Below are 17,637 nucleotides of genomic sequence, written 5' to 3' on the forward strand. Positions count from 1 at the left end.
AGTCGTGGTCCACGTGTCCGCCGTGCGGCTCACGGTGCGGGGTCTCGGTCCTCTGCGTCGTCCTCTCTTCCACTCGACTCTCTCCCTTCTGTCGGCTGGTGGCCTCCTTTTAACTCCTGGGTGCCTCCCGCCCAGGTGTTCCTCGTTTCCCCGATTGCGGCTCTCCGGAGGACGGGGTTTGTCGCCGGCTGTTGGCCACCGGCGGTATATCCCGGCCTCGACTCTCCCGAACAGGGGGCGTGGCACCGGGGGAATGCCACACACTCCCCCCCTTTGCCTATGCCCCTCCGTGCGCGGGGCCCAGCCCCCGCACGCATCTCGGCGGGAAAGAGCGTCGGCGTTGGTGTGTTCCCGCCCCGGCCTATGCTCCACGGTGAAGGAGAAGGGCTGGAGGGACAGGAACCACCTCGTTATCCGTGCGTTCGTGTCCTTGGCGGTGGCCATCCACTTCAGTGGGGCGTGGTCCGTCACCAGGACGAACTGGTGTCCTAGGAGATAGTAGGTTAGTTTATTGACGGCCCACTTAATGGCCAGCGCTTCCTTCTCCACCGTGCTGTAGTTCCGCTCGTGGGGGAGGAGCTTCCGGCTGAGATAGGTCACCGGGTGCTCCTCTCCGTTCCGGGCCTGGGACAGGACCCCACCTAGTCCCACCTCGGACGCGTCTGTTTGAAGGGTAAAGGGGAGGTTAAAATCAGGGGTGACCAGTAGCGGCTCACTACATAAGGCCCCCCGTAGGTCCTCGAAGGCCCTCGTCGCGGCCTCCGTCCACTGGACCCTATCCGGGAGGGCCTTCCGGGTGAGGTCGTTCAGGGGGCAGGCTAGGGTGGCATACCCCGGGATAAAACGCTGGTAATACCCCACCAGCCCCAGGAACGATCTCACCTGCTTCTTGGTCTGGGGTTGGGGCCACTCCCGGATAGCCGCCACCTTGTCCTCCTGGGGTCGCACGTTCCCCCTCCCCACCCGGTACCCCAAATAGGCCGTCTCCTCCCGCCCCAACCGGCACTTTGCAGGGTTGGCGGTCAGCCCGGCCGCCCGTAGGCCGTTAAGCACGGCCCGCACGTGCTTGACGTGTTCGTCCCAGCTGGCGCTGTGGATGATTATATCATCGATGTATGCCGCGGCGTAACTGCTGTGCGGCCTTAGGACCTGGTCCATCATCCGCTGGAACGTAGCGGGGGCCCCGTGGACACCAAAGGGCAGGACAGTGTACTGAAACAGGCCCCCCGGCGTCGCGAAGGCCGTCTTCTCCCGGGACGACGGTGCCAGGGGGACCTGCCAGTACCCCTTGGTTAGGTCCAGCGTGGACAGGTACCGGGCCGGTCCCAGCCGCTCGATCAGCTCGTCTACTCTAGGCATGGGGTAGGAGTCAAAGTCAGACACTTCATTTAACCGGCGGAAGTCATTACAGAACCGGTGGGTCCCGTCCGGCTTGGGCACCAGCACAATAGGGCTAGCCCAGGCGCTACGGGATTCCTCAATTACCCCCAGTTTCAGCATCCGCTCCACCTCGGCTCGGATGGCGTTGCGCCGGGACTCGGGTACCCGGTAGGGCGGGATCCGAACCGTCACCCCCGGAGCGGTCCGGATCTCATGAGAGATCACCGAGGTCCGCCCGGGCACGTCCGAAAACACGTCCCGGCTCTGCAGCACCAGCTCCCCGAGTTCTTGTCTCTGTGCGGGGCTGAGGTCGGTCCCCATCGGGACCTCAGGGATCGCGGGCCGAACCATCAAGGCCATGGGGGCCCGTAGGGGGGGGTCGTCCCCACCCCGCCACTGTTTTAATAGGTTCACATGATACACCTGGGTGGGCTTGCGTCTCCCGGGTTGCCTCACCTTGTAGTTGACGGGCCCCACGGCCTCTACCACCTCGTACGGCCCCTGCCATTTCGCGAGAAACTTGCACTCGCTGGTTGGAACCAGCACTAAGACCCGGTCGCCCGGTCGGAAGTTCCGCACGCGCGCCCCCCTGTTATACACGCGCGCTTGGGCCTGTTGTGCACGGGTGAGGTGGTCTCGGACTATGGGCCAGACCTTGGCCATTCGGTCCCTGACGAGCTCCACATGTTCGATGGTGGTCCGGTGTGGAGAGGGATGACTCTCCCACGCCTCCTTCGCGAGGTCCAGTATTCCACGGGGCCTCCTCCCATAAAGGAGTTCGAAGGGCGAGAACCCCGTGGAAGCCTGGGGCACCTCACGAATGGCGAAGAGGACGTGGGGGAGTAACTGGTCCCAGTTCTTCCCGTCCGCCTCGATGCTCTTCTTGAGCATCCGTTTGATGGTCTGGTTGAACCGCTCGACTAGCCCGTCCGTCTGCGGGTGATACACCGAGGTCCGGAGCTGGGAGACCTGTAGCAGTTTTAGTAGCTCCTTGACTACGCGGGACATGAAACACGAGCCTTGATCGGTGAGGATCTCCTTTGGGAGTCCCACCCGGCTAAAGAGTAGCACTAGTTCCCGGGCTACCGCCTTGCTAGTCGCCGCACGCAGTGGGAGGGCCTCGGGGTATCGGGTCGCATAATCTAATATGACGAGGAGATATCGATGACCCCGGCTCGTCCTGGGGAGGGGTCCTACAATGTCCAGCGCTATTATTTCGAAGGGGGTCTCAATAATGGGCATCGGTATGAGCGGGCTCCGCTCCACTGCCCGCGGGGCTACGCGCTGGCAGTCGGGACACTCCTGGCAGTAACGCGCTACGTCTCTACGAACCCCGGGCCAATAGAACCGCGCCACCACCCGCTCTCGCGTTTTGTCCATGCCCAGATGTGCGCCGAGCAAGTGTGTGTGGGCCATGAACAAAACCTTAGACACGTAGGGTCGCGGTACCACCAATTGTTGTATTACCTCCCCCTCGCGCACGTCGACCCTGTACAGCAACCCCCGCTGAGTGCAGAAGTGGGGGTGGGTCAGGTGGCTCACTGAGTCCCTCACCTGACCGTCGTGGGCGACCACATGTCCCCACGCGTGCCGCAGGGCATCGTCCCGATGCTGGGCCATAGCGAACTGTCCCGGCCGGGCCGAGTTCTCCCCCCCGGCCTGGGCGAAGTCCGATAGCTCAGTTAGGGGGGAGCTCTCGGGCTCCTCGGGGGTGTTCCCCCTCTCGGAGGCGGTAACGGTGTCGGAGCTGGGCCCGGCTCCGTCTCCCGGTACCGGGCGTACCTGGTCCCCGGTAGATCGGGGCGGGCTTCCCGGTGCCGACGGACCCTCTCCTCCGGAACCCGGCGTGTCGTCCGTCTCGGTCCGCGTGGCGGTCGGTCGGCGGGTCGCTCCCAGTGCTGGTCCGTGGTCGGCGGCGGTCGTCGGGGCGGGTCCGGACTCCGACCCGGACTCTCGCGTCGGCGGGCGCCTTGCCCCTCGCTGGGCCGGGCGTCCGCTTCGGCCGGCGGGACGGTGCAGCTCTCGTCCCCCTCGGTTCCCCCTCATGGAGCTCCAGAAGCGGGTGAAGATGGGGCAGTCCCGGCCGATCAGGAACGGCACCGGAAGGGTCGGTACTATCCCGGCCCGGGCGACGAAGACCCCCTGTGGTGTGCGTACTACCACGTGGCAGGTTTCGTACGTCCGGGTGTCGCCGTGTACGCAGGAGACCTGCATCGGGGTTCCCGGTCTGCCCCCGGCTAGGTCGGCCCTCACCAGGGTCACGGCACTCCCCGTGTCCAGCAGGGCATGGGTGTCCTGGTGCATCACCTTGATGGGGACGGTGGGGGAGTCCTTGTCGCCCTGTGTCCAGCAGGTCGCCAGCATACAGGTGGGGCGGTCTCTCGGGGCAGTGCAGGCGGAGGGCATGGGGACGTCCTGTCGGTCGGGACAGTCCCGGACCAGGTGTCCCCGTTGTCCGCAGTGGTAGCAGCGCAGGATCTCGGGTTCCCCTCGTTCTCGGGGCGGGGTGGACGGCCGGGTCCTCGACGGCGGTGTTGGAGTCTCTCTCCGGGTGGCCCGGGGGTTGGGCCTCGGGCCCGCCGCCAGCCGCTGGGCCACCTGCCAGTTCTCCAGCTGGCGCACGAGGTCGTCCACGGTCTCAGGGTGGTGGTGGGCCAGCACCCTCCGGGCGTCGGGGGGCAGCTGTCGCACGACGTTGTCCACCACGACCCGATCCACGGGGCTGGGTCCCGCTCCGTCCACCAGCCACCTCCGGGCTAGCCGACATTGGTGGGCCACCTGGGTCCGTACGAGTCCTCGGACGTCGAACGTCCACTCGTGGAAATTGAGGGCCTTCGCAGCAAGGCTATGTCCATAGTAGGCCAAGACGGCCGCCTTGAGTGCGGGATATAGGCCCGCGTCCCCGGGGTTGAGGTCCTGACTCGCCTGCTGGGCGGGTCCGGTCAAAAACGGGGCCACTATACAGGCCCACTGGGCCTCTGGCCACCCCTCCCGGGTTGCCACCTGCTCAAATGTTTCTAGGAAGGCCTCGACATCGTCGTCGGGTCCTAGCTTTGTGAGCCGGCTCGTCGGGGCGGTGATCGGCGGGTCGCGGGTGGCCTGCTGGGTCAGGCGGAGCACCGCCTCCGTCAGCAGGGCCAGGCTGGGGTCCGACTCTCTCGGGCCGGCTGGTCCTGCGGCTGTCCCGGGGTTCTGCATCTACGTCCGCGGGTATTCACCTCCGCGAACGGAGGAACCGCACCGGGAAAAAAAAGAAAAAATCCAAAAAACGAGGAGCCACTGCCAAAACGCGGGGTGGGGTCCTTACCGGGAGCCGTACGTGGACCGAGTTGCCCGCAACCTCCACCATATGTGGTAACTCGGTTAGGTAGGAAGGCTCAAAGCAAGGGCCAGGCAGGGTGTGAGGGTCCAAAGCCTCAAACGGCGGTTTATTACACTCGGTATCAAACAGTTTCTCAAGCGCACGCTGTACATCCAAGGCGGGGGGTTGCTCGAGTCGTGGTCCACGTGTCCGCCGTGCGGCTCACGGTGCGGGGTCTCGGTCCTCTGCGTCGTCCTCTCTTCCACTCGACTCTCTCCCTTCTGTCGGCTGGTGGCCTCCTTTTAACTCCTGGGTGCCTCCCGCCCAGGTGTTCCTCGTTTCCCCGATTGCGGCTCTCCGGAGGACGGGGTTTGTCGCCGGCTGTTGGCCACCGGCGGTATATCCCGGCCTCGACTCTCCCGAACAGGGGGCGTGGCACCGGGGGAATGCCACAAGGTAAAAACGAAACATTGCACTATTTAGGGAACAGAAATGCTTTGCAGTGTAAAGTTGCTTAGAGAAGCCGTCGGGGTAAAGATGCCACCCACACATACCAGCTTTCCAAAAAATCCTGATGCTCCCCAAACCTTGGCAACCTAAACGTATCTTCTCAATATCCTTTCAAACTGTATTGATACACTAAAGCCAGTGCAGGGCTGTTACGCCCTCTATTGGGATGTCTTGGAGTACTGTCCAAAACGTGTGTACTAACTGTTTGGGATCATTGTGGACCACCTAATTGATGTGAACTCATCTGTACACTGGACCATGACATCGCCGTCTTCATGTGATCGAATTCATCTAATAGCGATGGAGAGACAGGTTTTTTGAGCTGGCAAGGGGTGACATCTTTTCCCCGACGGCTTTTCTACACAACTTTACGCCACTGCAAAGGATTTCGGGTCAAATTAGTGGCTGAGTGCCCTCCTTACTAGTGTTCCCTAAATAGTGCAATATTTTGTTTTCCTTCTATAGCTTTTAGGGAATGACAGAAAAAGGGAGGCAATTTCAACCCAGCCTACTAGACCTCTATGTCAAGCAACTTGAGATATGATCAACAAACCACTGCCTTACCTCATAGATCCTCAATGATCTGTAGAGGCAGGATATCACCTGATATAATAGGATATTACAATACTCATCTTACTGCAAATCCTTCGACTGAGCATTACAGACCAGCCAGTTCATTTGTTTCTTTTATTCAGCCGAATCCAAATAAAAGGCACATAACATCGCTATAATGCATACATAATTATTCTCAACAGATTTACATAAAAAAAACGAATGTAGGAATGTTTACCTTTCTGCTAATCAGAAAGTATACTCTTCATATATACAAAAAAATGACCTTTGTTAGTGTCCTAATACAAAAAGATTTATAAAAGGTAATATGTTTCTTAGTGCGTGTCGACATAGCTAACACAATTTTTAACTAAATGGTAAAAAGATCTACAATCATTTGCCTTCACAATATCTGCCAAATTCATCATGAAAATAGTTAAAATACCGTACAAATTATATTTTGGTTGACGAAAGGCTTTGTTTACAGTTACATAAAATGACACTTATGGTTGAATGTCAACAATATATTCACAGTAACTGTTGAGATGAAAATACAGGTTTCCATCACACCAGTATTTTAAATTTGATAATCATTTGAAAAGGCAAAACGTGGACTTTCAACTAAAATAATTTAGTTTCCCTTTACACAACTCCACCACAGTACATGTTGGAGTGAGATGTGGATACTTATTGTAAAGGCACAGCTTTATCACCTGGGACACCAAGGTACAGTGTAGTGCCTGAAAACTAGCTAGGGTCACATCTAGAATGAAAACACAACTCTTTCACCAATATAACTAATGGTCCTTAAATTAATGATTCCCTTAAGCAAGCACAGCGTTGTTTGCGTTCTACGTTATATGGGACAAGTCTGTCCAGACATGGACACAGGTTTTGAACAGCAGGAAGTGAGCCACAGGGTCACGTGCTCCGCATCCATTCTGATACCAGCTGACATTCTCACATTCAGGAACATTCACGTATGCCATCAGTGGAATAGGCATTAACAGATAAAATTGCCAGTTTATGCAATATTTCACCCACTTTGTGTATTTGGCTTAATATTCACATACCCACCATCAAATCAATTCAAAAGAGCACATCTCACAACCCTGTTTGGTACGAAGCAGTCCATTATCACCTCCTATTCACTTGCATTGAGCCTTCAAATATTGTCTGAATGTGTACTTTATTGTTTTAGTTGAACTTAAGTGCATAGACCATTATGTCCAAGTGGTTGCACTGGGATGTCGCCTGGCTTCATAAAGGAAGGGCGGCAGAGCTGTGGGTAGGAACATTCAACTCTATGAACGCCAGTTATGTCCTTAGGTCCAAGTCTCATGTCTTTAACTTGAGACTGTGCTCATTCATTAATTGGGTGATAAATTGAGGAATTTATTGGGTATTTTATTTTAGATTGTTTGCTTTTTGCTTGATTGATTAATCTTTGCAGGCTGTTGTAATATTCAATACAAAAACTTTTCACTTTCAATTCTCCACTGATTGCCAGTCTCAGAGCAGGCCAGTCTCACGAGCAGGCCAGTCTCACGAGCACGCCAGTCTCACGAGCACGCCAGTCTCACTAGCACGCCAGTCTCAGAGCAGGCCAGTCTCAGAGCAGGCCAGTCTCAGAGCAGGTCATGCTTCGAGCAGTCTCAGAGCAGGCCAGTCTCAGAGCAGGTCATGCTCCTAGTAGTCTCATAGCAGGCCATGCTCCTAGTAGTCTCATAGCAGGCCATGCTCATAGCAGTCAAGTCTAAGAGCAGGCCAGTCTCAGAGCAGGCCATGCTCAGAGCAGTCTCAGAGCAGGCCAGTCCAAGCCAAGTCTCTAGTTCAAATTCTGGCAGCTCAATGCTCTGCTCTACCTATGTCCAGCCAGTAATGTGGAAGTAAAAGTGGGTGAAGTATTGGCTTAAGGGACCTTTGTCCTTCTTTATCACGTTTCCATAACCCAGTGAAAAAATATAATGACCAGATTGACGTTGTGGCTACAAAAACTGAGAAACAAAGAGAAAGTAAACAAATGCTTTATCTTTGAGGAATTTAGGAGTCGAGATGTCTGAGTGAGGTATTTCCTCTGGGTTTCATAAATAAGAATAAAAAATACCAGTATACTTCCTGAGCTAGGAGCTACAGCGATGGCATCTTATACCTGTGATATGAGATCCACAAGGGTAAACTTAAAAATCACTCATATGACTCCTCAGGCCCTTCTCTGGGGGCCTGTTTGCAGTGCCGCCCCTGGGCCGGTGCCGTCTACATAAAGGAGTTAATAATACTGCCATCTGGATGGAATTGACTGTTCACAAGTCATATCTAGCTTTACTTTATCATAGCTAATCATTCTGAAAAAACCAAACAAGGTAAAACGTTGTGTTCAGGACCCTTTCCATGACGCCCACGTCTACAATGCATTATCAACATACCTGTGGTTTATAGCATTGTATAATCATAGTAATAAGCACTTGTACATATTAACAGTTCATTTTCATCCCAACACATTATAAAGCATTTGATAACTTATAAGGTCAAGACAAGTATCAAAATGTTAATAATTGAAGTCATCAGAATGTTTTTGCATGATCATGGTGTTTTATAATTCTCGTAGTTGTAATACATTAAAAACAATGTATAATGCAATCACTTATTATGCATTATAATGTTGAACTCTTTGAGGGGTCTCTCAAAGAGGTTCATGACGTCGTTAAGATTTTTCAGTCAAGCCAAGTTTATCCATGTTATGTTATTTCATTCTACTGAACTAGTCGTGGGTATCGTAAGCTGACATAGCGTTCACTTGCTAACTTGCCATTAAGGTAGTAACCACCCATACAGCTGTAGCTAATGCAGTGTGGCTAATTCAATGATGGAGAAGAAGTGTGCCGCTTTTATCCGTGATCAAATGTATACAAAACACAACCGTGTCATGGTGTGGAAGGTTGTTGTAAAGTTAAAACTACACATTAGCTAGGTGACTGGGTTGTAATGGGATCCTCACTCGCTGGAAAACTCTGGGATACGGCAAGTACACAATCCTATTAAATGTAGAACCTGGGTCTAGTTGACTTTAGATACTTTCATGTGTTTTTGGGGGGAAACATTATGTGAAAGTCCATAATTTAGTTGTTCATCATCAAAAGTCTTACCAAATAAATCCATATTTCACCGCTCTGTGTTGTTCTTGCCAAGATTTAATTAAATGATTTTGTATTTACTTAAGCACCCAATGCCCACTTAGAGTAACTAATAATCAAACGATAATTGATTATAACAGTGATTATAATTCACAATGCAATGGATTGCAACCACCAGAATTATTTTTACCCTCACTCTTTGATCCTTGCAGCAAAAGAATGCCAGTGAGTGACCAGCAGTCATGAAGTATTACGATACGTGACTACAATGTTTTATAAAGCATTATCAATATTCATGAATTCATGAAACTTAGAACTAGTGCTATAAGAAGATCATAAAGATGTTTATAATGCATTAGAGACACGGGCGTCATTGAATGTGATAACCTACGTCCCTTTTCATCTAGTCGTGTTGAAAATACATACAAAATATTGAATACTGATCACCTAAAACATTGAAATAAAACATCTGTACAAAATAAAAACATTTAAATCAACACTAGCAACACAATTGTTTTCGGATTTTCAACGCTAAAGTCGCATGGGGACACTCTGATTCGTACCTTATGCCCGGGACAAAGTGGGGTGGCTAACAAATCAAAAAGGCAAAAGAACTAAAGCAAACGGTTTTCCGTTCGACAGCGTCTTGTCCCAGACATCACCTGAAACAGGAACCCAACGTTACCAAGGAGGGCAGGAAGGCAGCACCTGGGAGAGGAAGGACATGTTGTCCATGGGCCTCATGGCCATGTTCAGCGGGCCCGAGAGGTTCATGGCCAGTGGGTGGGCCAGGTTCATGTGGGCAGCGGCTGGGAGGCTGACGGCCGCCAGGCTGATGGGCCCCGTGATGGTGACCCCGGGGTGCTGCAGGTGGCCCCCCGGGGAGCTCTTGCTGATGTTCATCTGTGCAGCGATAGTGACTGGGTAGCTGCTGTTACTGCTGCGGTTCATCGTTGACGGGTTGGTGACCGGTGTCACAGGGGTCGAGTTGTGCACAATGTTGGGATCTGTTGTTAAATACATAAAAAAAAACACAATGCAGAAGTGTTGGAGACTGAAGCAGCTCTTTCGGTTTTATGTTGAATTTCTCATGAGGCGAAGCCCACATGCAGCTGTCTATTGTGGAGGCTTAATGCATCAATGCAAAGAACAAAAACACCACTTTAGATGTTAGTAGAGGAAAAACACCTACCTTGAGTTCGAGAGATGTCAATTAGGACTTGGAACGAGTTATTTAAAATCTCTCCTACAGTCAACTCACCTGAGGGGTAAATTCAAAGAGCAGGATCAAAAGATTAACCATCTAACAGTGACTTATTAACCTACTGTTTGAGGCCAGTGACAGATTAGGATCTATGCAGGGCCATGTGTCCACATCAATGCTATCAACCCTATATTAAGGTTAATATCTGGTTAATCAATTGATCCTGCTTCCTTGAAATTAACTCTTAGCACTACATAATAGCACAGCTATGAACAAAAACAGCATATATGATGACTAACTTAAGACACCAGCCCTGGTTGTTTGAGCTGTATAATTCTGTTAACATTTTGCCACAATAGTCCCATCAATGTAACGCCTTTGGGGTCACTGCTAATGACTACAGCATTACCTTTCTGTGGCACTGTGTTGTTCCACTGCCAGTCAGTTACGCCTAGTTCAAAATAGACACATGGGTTAGAGAGCAGCATCAGTGCCCTTAACCGGGTGCCACTTTCAACAGTAAGGGCGGAGGGCATTCCCTCTGATGTTCACATTCTTCATTTCTATTTGACAGGGCTTGCTTCTCAGCAAGATATCTGGCATTGACTGTCACACCACTTCATCCTCTAGTAGTAGCATGGCTGGTATATCTAGAACAAAGACTCCTGCACAACAATGCACCATCCATACCATGTTAAAAGAGACAAACAGAAGTGAGAGGACAGACTCCAACCATCGTAACTGTCTCTACTCAACATCCACCACCAACAGAATCTGGCTCAATACTTGATCTGCAGAAGAGCCTTTAGAGGGAGTTCTATAAACCCTAGCAGTGTAGAACTCTGGTTTCTGGAATCAGGACACATCAGTATGGAGTTAGAGAAGGTTTGTGTGAATAACCAAACAAGTTCTTTTTTAAATTTCTCCTCATATAGAAGACAGTGCTGCTGTTTCTGTTTGTTGCCGGTGCACCGCGCTCGACGTTTAACTGAAGCCGGGAGAGACTGTTACCACTAAACCGATCCCCCAGTCTGGTGTTGTCCTTTCAATTATTTATTATTATAACCCAATGATCACCAAGGACAAAAAAACGAAACTCAGCACAAGAACAATGTACAACCACAGCAAAACAATATCCACAATGTACAAAGCACAGGCCTTCTCCTGTAACTCTATAGACCGTAGGGATCTCCTTATTTTATCCCCCTGCAGGAACGTGAACCGAGGAGGTTTTGTGGTCCGTTTTCACTTCTCAGCATGTCTAGGAAGGTCTGCAGCAGTCGTTGCTCTTTCCTTTGGTCTATCCTAGACCTACGCTAACAGACACTTGCATTCCTTCCAGGGCATAGCAATGCATTGCTCTGCAAAGACACACACACACCATGTCAATGCTATTGGGTTGAGCTGTGCTAGGTAGCTCATTCTAGACCAAACATAAAACACATCACCTCCTCCACTACTATTGTGCAGCACCGAATATCTCCCATCTCAGGATGGGCCGGCCAGCCCTACTCGGCCTGCCTCCAACATCCTCAGCGAGGAACAGTCGTCCTATGGAGAGGAACATCCCTCTCCCCTGAAACAAGATCCCATGGCCAACAAAACCAGGTACTGGACCGGTAAACGAAGGCTTGGCAGACTTTCTGGTCCCCGTCCCGGGACCTTCTACCCCCCCTCCCGGGACATCCAACCCCCCGTCCCGGGACCTCCTAGTCCCCGTCCCAGGACGTCCTAGTCACCGTCCCATGGTCACTCAGCAGTGACCATGGTGACTATGACAAAGATACCCCATTCTCATTGGTTAAGGCTAGCGCCGTCGATTGGCGACTGCGGTGCAATACATTTTTTACCACTTTTTTGCAATACAAAGAAAACATACCGGACACAAAACAGGCCGGTACAGGCCATTGTTGTCTTTGTAACGGAAGGGGGGCTGTTCAGTTGACCACCACTAGTTGCTATCCAATCTTACACTGGACCTTGTGTGTGTAAGAGGTGAAGGGGTCTGAACACTTTGGAAAGCCACTGCATACAGTGGTTCACCCACATGGATTCAGCAATGGCGTTAGAGGATCGCAGGGGTTAGAGGATCATGGTTACGAAACCATGAAAATAATTACATTCATGTTTGCTTGATTGATGCTAGGGTTAGCATCCATACCCTACCCATATCAGTCTTGATTGTCGCATGTGAAGTAATATCTTAAGAAACTAAAGCAATGTATCTGATAGGGGGGTAGCAGGTCAGGGCATGTGCAGTAAGGGATAAAAGGCAATGGACAGGTGCGCAATACGGTACGGCAGAGAAACAAAAAGACAGCCATGTAATCATTATAAACCGTAATAGTCATTAGCAGCTGGTCCCTTTTCTACGTTATTATACACACAGCCAGTAACAATGAAGACCATCAATAACTTCTCTGAATCTGGCGCTGGTTATAATCAATGAGAACATAAAGTTAAAGACAGATGGCAAATATCCAAGAGGAAACAACCTTACTACTGTGCTGGGATGGGAAGGCGAGCAGGAACGGGAGCCGTTGTTAGTTTAACTCTGGGACATGAGGAACCATATGGACTGATGTGCTACACCAGGGTCCGTCCCTGACCTGCATCACTTACACCAGCTGCAGCACATCAAGTATGTTGAGCCGCTGATGGTGACCCCATCCTTATGTCCCTCTGGCTGAGGCCAGTGGGGGCTTAACCTAAACAACACCTAAGTAAATTACCGACTCCCTCTACACCCATCCGCCAACACTATAATAACCCTTTCACATGTGCACTGTAGGACAGACATGCTCCGGATTATACCCGGAGGGGCTGCATATGGAAATGCAAATGTGCGAATCCTCCCCTCGGGCCTTTACCGGGAGTTTCTGTAGTGTTTACCGGGAGTTTCCTGTCCTATAAAAGTTTTTGCCCTTGTTTATTATTTAGCCACTATTACATTAAAAAGATGGTGTCATACTAACTGCAAGCCCGAAACAATCTATACTAATTAGGAATCAAGCTCATGGATTGAATTGGGGACCACAAGTATAACCCATCCTTTGAAGACTCGCTGCCTATAGAATTGCAAATCGCCAGCAGGTGGCAGCATTTACCCTGCTATCCAATCACAGGCATTAGTCCTTTGTCTAATCATTGAGTTACATGCTACACCATAGAGCAATTTAAAATAACTACACAGGGTTGGAATATCAAAATCAGATATCTGTGCTTGTAACTTGAGTCTTCTTCTCTAATGAAATTAGGTTTGGGAAGAAAGACCAACATAAGATCCCTGGAAAGAAGGAGCCCGACTTTTCTTTGGCACCCAACTTGCTGGTTTACAACTTTTCACCAAGAAGTTGGGTCTAGATGTGTCACATGTCCAAATGAGCCTGGAGCGAGTACAGAGGAGTGTGCAGGGGATCCTACCTTTGTTAGTGCAGGCAGTGCTGCTGAAGCCTGCCTGGCCGTGGGTCTTCAGGTGGCTGGTGATGTAGGCCGCACTCAGCATCTTGCCACAGATGTTGCAGGTGACTTTGCCCTCATGTCTGATCATGTGGGAGCGCAGACGATCTTTGGTGGCAAAGGCTGAAGTACATGCCTATGGATGGTAGCAACACAGAATTTGAGATAATTGAACAAATGATCCCAAACCATCCATTTAAAGATTGAAATAATACAATACAACTTGGAACCACAAGAAAATAGAAGAAAGCCAAAATGGACAGAAGAGTCACTGTATGAATCAGAACACATTTTGATCATAGGTACTGGGTGTGTTTTTAAGCAGAACTGCATATTTACATCATAGTTACTCGTCCCAACTAGTAGATGATAGAATATTATCTGTGATGTGTCACGTCGTTTTTCATTTATGGCCCAATTCTTGATTTCCATTTACCTCACAGAGGTCTGGTGTGATAGGTGTAAGCAGGAAAAATGTCTGCTAATAGCCATGTACTGTACTTGAGAACAATTTGGAGGTACTTTAAACAAAAAAATAATCAGTATTCATGCATTCATTTTATGCTTCTTGAAACTTTTACTCCACTACATTTTAGAGGGTCATATTGTAATTTATTATTGCATTTTTTATACTACATTTATTTGTTAAATAAGGTAACCAGTTATTTGCAGATTTTAACAAACTTATGACATAACATAACGGGTCATCAAGTAATTAAAAAGAGCTCCACTAAACGTACATATATATGCATCCCTACTTATAATCTAGTGGTGGATTCTGAAATGGACCATTCTTAACTTTTTGGGGTATATTTGATTCTAATGTACCATTACATAACTGCAGGACTTTTCCATGTTACAGTTTTCCCCACTGTACTTGCTGCTTCTCCAGCGAGGCAGGTCCCTTCCTCTCTGGGCTCTGCCAGATGGGCACGGTGTCTCCCTCTTTAGTTACGGCGCACACCTACATCATCACTAGTAGACTGGGTCGGACGCTCGCCTCCCCAGACTATACCAGGAAAGGTCAGACACCAAGCAGCCTCACACCCTGTTGGTTCACCAGGAGGCACAAATGTTCCCCTCCAGAGAGACCGTCTACACAGCACTACAACCGTTCTCCTCCAGAGGGCCCGTCTACACTGCGCTACATAGCTACATCTGCACTCCTCATATAACGTTTTTCTTGTTATCAAGTATTAAAAGATCATCCAGATATCCCCATAGGCTATTGCATACTTGGTTGACTAGTTGAATCATACCACAGGGATCGCCTATGGCTGACCAGAAAATGTGGGTAAGATGAAAGGAAACTGAATCATAGGAATCACCGATGTCCATTGCCAGATCATGTTTGTTAATCAAACAGTTGATACATCTCTCTTTGTTCTATTTATATTCTTTAACATTTTTTGGTACTTTTCCTAGAACACCTAAACCGAAATAATATTAACCTAAAGCTTATATATTAGAGTATATAATCCGAGTTAAATGTTCAATCGTGACACTAAGACACTACACATTTTGATTCCTACTCTTCGGATTCCAAATGTTAAACATTGACATGCTGACAATGGTTATTTTGTGGATTTAAAGTTTGTTTCATTCCAGTAACCTCAGTTAAGGAACTCTGTTCAGATCTTAGGCATACCAATGCTTTTGCCGTCTCTTTCCAGGAGATTCAGGAGGTCAGCTATACTATACACTGGATCATGCCAGCCTGATACTTTAACACATGTTCCTGTTAAGCTTATGGTGGTGACATTAGAAGTCTGAAATAAACAACTACACTTTAAAGAAAACCTTCTTAATCTTACCGTTACTTGGCACTTAAAGGGCCTCTCTGATGAGTGGACATGTTTGACGTGACAGCTCAGGTGGTCGGGTCTGTGGAGGAGAGGGAGAAACATCATAAGGTGCCCCAAGAGCAGCTCTGGGATGAGGTGTGAAGGGATGATGATCATCATGAATGTGTGGCGATCATGTTAAGATCAGAACCTTGAAGGAAGATTTCCAACACCAATTGAGACCTAATTTCTATGTGCCTTGTGCTTTTTACATCAGTTATTATGAGCGTAATGCCTTCTTCTATGTATGCGGTTTGGGTTTTCAGGACAGTCAGACAGTTTTCTAGCCTGGCTATTGGCAGACCAAGCGTAATCGTAGATTGCACATTGGTCTTGGGAGGCTGCTGTAATTTTCTTCAGCACAAGAGACGTGATCAACAGGCTTAGTTCAAATTACTCTGGACGCAATTGGCCGCTTGCCGTCAATTCGCTGTCGTCATTGTGTTAAACCAGCCAATAGCGCGCCAGGGGGAAAAGCCAGCTTGGTGATTGGCTCCCGCAAAAGCATATCGGAAGCAGAAAGAAATGCATTGCTCCTCTCCTCTCCCTGCTGCAGGGCGAATTCAAATCGCCGGCAAAACGGCTGGGGGTACCCAGTCTAACAGTTTTCCTCACTCCTCCTGAAATCCTTTACTGCCACCTGAACTTAGGTCAGACCGTGGCGGCCTCACTCAAATTCCCTGGTTGATCCTGCTGGATAGGCTGATTTATTTTCAAAGATTTCGAGTTCACATGTGTTATAATGGGGTAAATAGCTGTTGTAGAAAAGTATAGTGCGGGTTTCAGATGAGTGGATCCAACTCACGCTTACCTTTACTAATTTCTTAAGTTTCATTCTTTAGAAACCAAACCAAGTGACCTGTGGTCTTCTGGTTGTTATGATTAAAATAAACGTTATCAAGCCAAAAAAAGAGAACGCTGCATTAATTATCGATATTGGTAACCTAATAGAAGAAAAACATAATATCTGCCTTAATCATCGGTAGACTTTCCTCTCTCTCTCTGTGTCTGTGTGTTTGTCTGTGTCTGTGTGTTTCTGTGTCTGTGTCTCATACACACCTTGAGAACCCCTTCCCACAGACAGAACAGATGTAGGGCTTGTGAACCGCCCCGTTGTGTGAGCGTACATGACAGGTCATGCGGTCCTTTCTCTTAAACCTCTGCTGGCAGATGGGGCACTCGAACGGCTTCTCGTCAGAGTGCGACAGCTTGTGGCGGTTCAGGTGGTAGACGTCACGGAAAGCTTTCCCACACATGTCGCAGCCGTGGTTCTTCTTGACGGGCTTCGGGGGCTTCTTGGCGACGCCGTGCTGGTGCTGGTGCTGCATGGGGGCCACGGCGCCCGTCCCTGTGGAGGTGGTGGCGGTGGTCAGGATGCCAGCCACCGTGGAGATGTACGAGTGGCTACTGTTCTGTCGTGATACAGTGGAGATAAGAGGCACCATAGTAGGAGCTGTGGGGCTTTTCTTAGGCCTGGACACCATCTTAATACCGGTGTGGCAAGACTCATGCCGCCGCAAATGATAGCTGTCCCTAAAGGCCTTGTTGCAGTAGCCGCAGATAAAGGGTGTCTTTGTTTTGGGCTCTTTCTTGACGATGGCGATTTGAGCCAAACCTCCACCACCGATCCCATTAGCAACATTGTCCTTGAGGAGTTCTGTAGCACTGACCTGGGGCTTCTGTTCCATGAGGATAGGCAGAACTGGTTTCTGATCAGTAGGCTCAGAGTTGAGGAGGGGGAGAAGGCCGTTTCCAACAGCGTGATGCTGGTGGTGCAGAGCCTCGTTGGCCTGCTGGAGAGACAGACACGAGAGGTGTTAGCAGATTTTAATGGACTCATCACTCATTTAGGGTCCCACTGTTAGTCTGGCAATGTGTGCATTTGTCAAGGATGTGGCTTAACTGTTATCAGAGAGCTAGCAAAATGTCAGTTGGCGATATTTTACACTGCAAAAACCCAACAGTAAAGCGGCGAAGTGTACACAGTATGCAAAACTTCAGTTTCGAGGGGTGGCACTAGTGTTGCCAACTCCAACACCCGCAAAAGAGCACGATGAGGGCACCAAAGCAAAGGGGGGGGGAAGGATGAATTGTAACAGCAATCATTGTAAGCCGCATTCCAACGACTCAAGGAATTCCACAAAGGTGACAAAGATAACCGACACACTGACCATTCTGCCAATTAATGGATCATATGGAGCCACGGTACAGTTTGCCAGGTCCAGGTCCACGGGTCCAAATACAGTTACGAAA

General features: G+C 49.7%; 1 protein-coding gene across 6 annotated transcripts in view; it reads right to left on the reverse strand.

Annotated features, from left to right (window-relative positions):
* Positions 1-5,864: 5,864 nt before the first annotated feature.
* Positions 5,865-17,637, reverse strand: part of LOC115561228 (vascular endothelial zinc finger 1) — a 28,431-nt gene continuing 16,658 nt past the window's right edge. The window contains exons 2-8 of one of the 6 annotated variants that reach the window (XM_030381094.1): positions 17,055-17,177; positions 16,444-16,791; positions 15,355-15,424; positions 13,505-13,676; positions 10,491-10,532; positions 10,070-10,138; positions 5,865-9,884 (exon numbers count right to left, since the gene is read on the reverse strand). In XM_030381094.1, coding sequence (XP_030236954.1) covers positions 9,559-9,884; positions 10,070-10,138; positions 10,491-10,532; positions 13,505-13,676; positions 15,355-15,424; positions 16,444-16,791; positions 17,055-17,177 — 1,150 coding nt within the window. In that variant the 3' untranslated portion in view covers positions 5,865-9,558. Of the gene's footprint in view, positions 9,885-10,069; positions 10,139-10,490; positions 10,533-13,504; positions 13,677-15,354; positions 15,425-16,443; positions 17,178-17,637 lie in introns of all 6 variants that reach the window. The other 5 variants (XM_030381095.1, XM_030381090.1, XM_030381091.1 and 2 more) reach the window with 5 other exon arrangements.

This window comes from Gadus morhua, chromosome 16 (assembly GCF_902167405.1).
Source record: "Gadus morhua chromosome 16, gadMor3.0, whole genome shotgun sequence".
In the NCBI taxonomy this organism is placed as follows: domain Eukaryota; kingdom Metazoa; phylum Chordata; class Actinopteri; order Gadiformes; family Gadidae; genus Gadus; species Gadus morhua.